At 45.9% G+C, this 3,791-nt stretch overlaps 1 protein-coding gene across 2 annotated transcripts in view; it reads right to left on the bottom strand.

The window, feature by feature from the left end:
• Nucleotides 1–201: 201 nt before the first annotated feature.
• Nucleotides 202–3,791, bottom strand: part of bcl11ba (BCL11 transcription factor B a) — a 50,911-nt gene continuing 47,321 nt past the window's right edge. The window contains exons 3-4 of one of the 2 annotated variants that reach the window (XM_083551045.1): nt 2,052–3,791; nt 202–557 (exon numbers count right to left, since the gene is read on the bottom strand). The exon at nt 2,052–3,791 is cut by the window's right edge and continues 117 nt beyond it. In XM_083551045.1, the coding sequence (XP_083407171.1) occupies nt 535–557; nt 2,052–3,791 (1,763 nt within the window). In that variant the 3' untranslated portion in view covers nt 202–534. The other variant, XM_083551044.1, reaches the window with a different exon arrangement.

The raw sequence follows: 3,791 nt of genomic DNA, 5'->3' as shown, positions 1-3,791 counted from the left end.
ACACTCATGTCAAATTGATACGGCAGTACAAAAAAAAAAAGATCCGTCCCAATAAATTAATTTGTTTCACTTTTATAGTGCCGGCATTGCGAAAGCCAAGCCTTGCAACACGGGCACTCAAATCTCAGATGATCCCTTTCGCCAAAAAAAAAAAAAAAAAACCCAAAAAATTGGAATAAATAAAATGAAATAAAAAAATCCTTTTCACGTAATTTCTTGCTCAGAAGCCGTTTTCTCCGTGACGTCATGAATGCACAGAACAAATCATAAAGTGTGGGGGGGGGGGGGCATGGGAGTGGGGAAAAGGGACCAACTGCAAAAAGATGCGGCTGATTTTCTCTCTTCTTTTTTCTTCTTCTGTCTTTTTATATATATGAAATCTCCTCGGTTTTATAAATCGTTGGCCCTTGTGTGGTAAAAAAAAATACGAATCGAGGAGAGGGGAGCAAAGAAAAGGAATGGCAGGGAATGGCGTTACAAAAAAAAAAAAAAAAAAACATTTTCAGCTGCGCATTCTTTATGCGTGTTGCTACTTCAACTACACATCACAGGAAGTCCTGAATGAGAAGAGAGAAAGAAAAAAGAAAGTCTTACTGTTTTCACTTAAACAAGTTTTTAAAACAATTTTTTCTGTGCATACGACTTGTGTATGTATTCAGCTTTACAGTACACTATAAATGGAATTCTCAACGATTGTTGGTATATACATTAACAATGCACTTTTTGACGTATGATTGAGTGTATGACTGAAGCATTTTCTGCTAATCCTGCAAAATCAGTTCAACATCTTGCCCCCGAACATTCAACAACGTACATCAAATCATGGGAATGATTCAGAGGTGCTAGCTAAGGTAATAAATAGTATTTTTTTTCCTGCATATTTTTCGATATGGACCCATATAAGACTGTATGGCTGCCTGTGGAATGTCAGTGTGGTTAGAATTAGCCACAAAGATACGTGGCGCTAATCATAGCTAGTTAGGTAGTCGTGTTGATAGTCGGAGTTTGCTCTAGCTCAGGAAGTGCCGGCACAAACGACTCGGAGAAAACGAGCGACCAAAGAGTCAGCGTCACAAAAGAGAAAAGAGTTCAGACCTGCTGGGGTTAATAAAGGTCGTACGCTTTTTAAGCATCTGAGCAAGAACTTGTTTGGGTGTCTCCGGATCGGTACTTAGGACCGGAACTAGTTTACATAGAACCCGAGTTCCACAACCGTCCAAATTTACTGTCACATCCGACATTCAGTGCTACATTTCCAATTAGATTGACACGTCTGAAATCCGTTCACGCTACAAAGTCTAAGGATTGTTGTTCGCTTATGTCCTAATATGACTAGTCAGACAAACAAAAATAAAAAAAGATAGCTTTCTCAGTTTCTTAAAAAAAATTTTTTTAAGATCGAACCCGGCTTCTCTTCAAGAAATTACATGTAGCTTAAATATACAATTTCATGAGCAGCGGCCTAAAAATCTCTCAAACTGTACTCTGTTGTGGATACAAAAAAAAATTTAATCTCAGGTTTTTTTGTTTTGTCTGGGTTTAAAAAAAACAACAAGAAAAAGAAATCACAGCATTTGAAAAATTAACCAAAAAAAGGAAAGAAAAACGCACCTGCACATGCCAAAACATTACGAAATCCAATAAATACAGAAATTATTGCACAGTTAAAGGCTCCATTTAAACATCATCTAATTTGTCCATTGTTAGACTGACAGACTGAAAAAAAAAGCCAAACTAGGCAGTATAGACCCGCTCCAATTTCAGTTAGCTTCTGTCTTTTTTTTTTTCTCAGATGGCAGTTTCTTAGGCAAATCTAATTCAAATCATTATTATTATTTGAAAAGGAAAACAAACAGAGTATCCAGCTACCCTTTTTTAGATTCAAGAAATTGTGAGGCAATTGGGAAATCTGGCTTAGCTTCTCTCAGCTTGTTCAATTTTGACCTCGTTCGTCATCAAATGTTCGCCATGCCACTTTTTCATGTGTTTCTCTAGCGTGCTGTAGACGCTAAAGGGCATTTGGCAAATGTCACAGCGGTACACTTCCTTACCGAGCTGCCCGTGCGTCTTCATGTGGCGGGTGAGCTTGCTGCTCTGCGCGCAGGCATAGTTGCACAGCTCACACTTGTAGGGCCTCTCGCCCGTGTGGCTGCGTCGATGCACCGTCAAGTTGCTGCAGTTCTTGAAAACCTTGCCACAGAACTCACACGTGTCGCTGCGCCGGCTCTCTTTCGAGCTAGGACGTCCTGGTCCCGGGCCTCCAGATAGGTGAGGTGTGCTGCCACCACTGGCAGTGCCACTGCGTCCAGAAAGGCCCCCATCCAGCAGGTCCCCAGGAGGGGTGGAGAACCGCAGGCTGCCGTTTTCTGACGAGTGCTCGGAGGAGGTGGCGAAAGGCGATTGTCTGGAATCGGTGAAGCCGAGGAAGGGGTCTTTGATGAAGTGCCGTGATGCTGCATACCCCACCAGCCATTGGGAGTAGACGTTCTCTGAGGGGATTAGAGATGCTGGGGGCATGTCCAAGTCTTTCTCTATTTTGATCCTTTTGGAGGAGTTGGAGAGACTGGGACTGGTGATAGGGGTGGGCTTGCGAGGGAAGAGGCCTGAGAAAGAATCGCCTGAGCCACAGTTCCTGCCGTTCACGGTGGCCCGCTCCACATGGTCCATTTCCTCCACCACAGAGTCCTCATCTCCCGTGTCTCTCTGTCCATCAGATCCCCTCTTTGAGAAGGGAAGCCTTTTGCGATTGTCAACAATCAAGTTATTGTACTGCTGAATTGAGTTCAGCCCTACATTGTCTACCATTTTACCCAAGGAGAGGCTCTTTTCATCGTTTGGGGGTTTAGAGCAATTCTCCCTGTTACGGCAGAACTCTGAGTCCATACTGAAGTTTGATTCAGGCCTACTCTCATTCTCCAGCTCCTCTTCCTCTTCCTCCTCTTCCTCTTCTTCATTGTCTGGCCCTAGTCCCTCACCTTGGAAGTCACCATCCCTGTTCTTCATTGGATCCCCTGTGACATCACTAGTGCCTGGCTCAGGTGAACTTGTGGTAGAGAGACCATCATCCGAGCGACCCGTCACCGAGCCAGCTTTGTGCATGTGGGTTTTCATGTGGCGCTTTAGCTTGCTGGCCTGAGAACAGGCATGATCACACAGCTGGCACTTATAAGGCTTTTCTCCTGTGTGGCTTCGACGGTGCACTATCAGGTTGCTCTGGAACTTGAAGGTCTTTCCACAGAATTCACAAGATTTGCTCTTGTCCTGCGTCTGTGGTGGCGTGCTGCTGTTTGGGGGCATTGGTGGCAGTGGAGGGGTGTTCAGAAAGGGCGACTTGCGGTTCGGCTGAAAGGGGTTGGGATTGAGAAGGCGGTGCATAGGGTTGGCACGGCTGGGTGAGAGCGGAGGGGTGGAGTTGTTGTTGCCCGCTAGCTCTCGCAGACGACGCGAGAAATCCATGGACTGGGTCTCCATGGCCATGGGTGTCAAGCGCATCACTCTCTCGAAGGCACTGGGATGCTGGGAAATTAAACCCATTTCCTCGGCGCTAAGGCGTTCCAGGCGATGGGGATCTAGGTGGTGGCGTGGAGGGGGGCTAACAAAGGGGGGGGTGTTTGGGAGACGATTTTCGACGAAGCCCGGTGTGGGCTCTCGGAGCAGCGGCCCGGTCATCCGGAGCAGATGAAAGGGGTTGTTGTCCCCTAAGAAATTGGTGAGAGGGGACTGGGGTATGGACTCAGCACCGATAGGAGGTGGAAGAGTTATCCGTGGAGTGAGCGAAGTGTTTGAGCCAT

The sequence above is a fragment of the Silurus aristotelis genome, assembly GCF_946808225.1.
Source record: "Silurus aristotelis genome assembly, chromosome: 9".
NCBI lineage: Eukaryota > Metazoa > Chordata > Actinopteri > Siluriformes > Siluridae > Silurus > Silurus aristotelis.
This window is presented reverse-complemented; position numbering and strand designations above follow the sequence as displayed.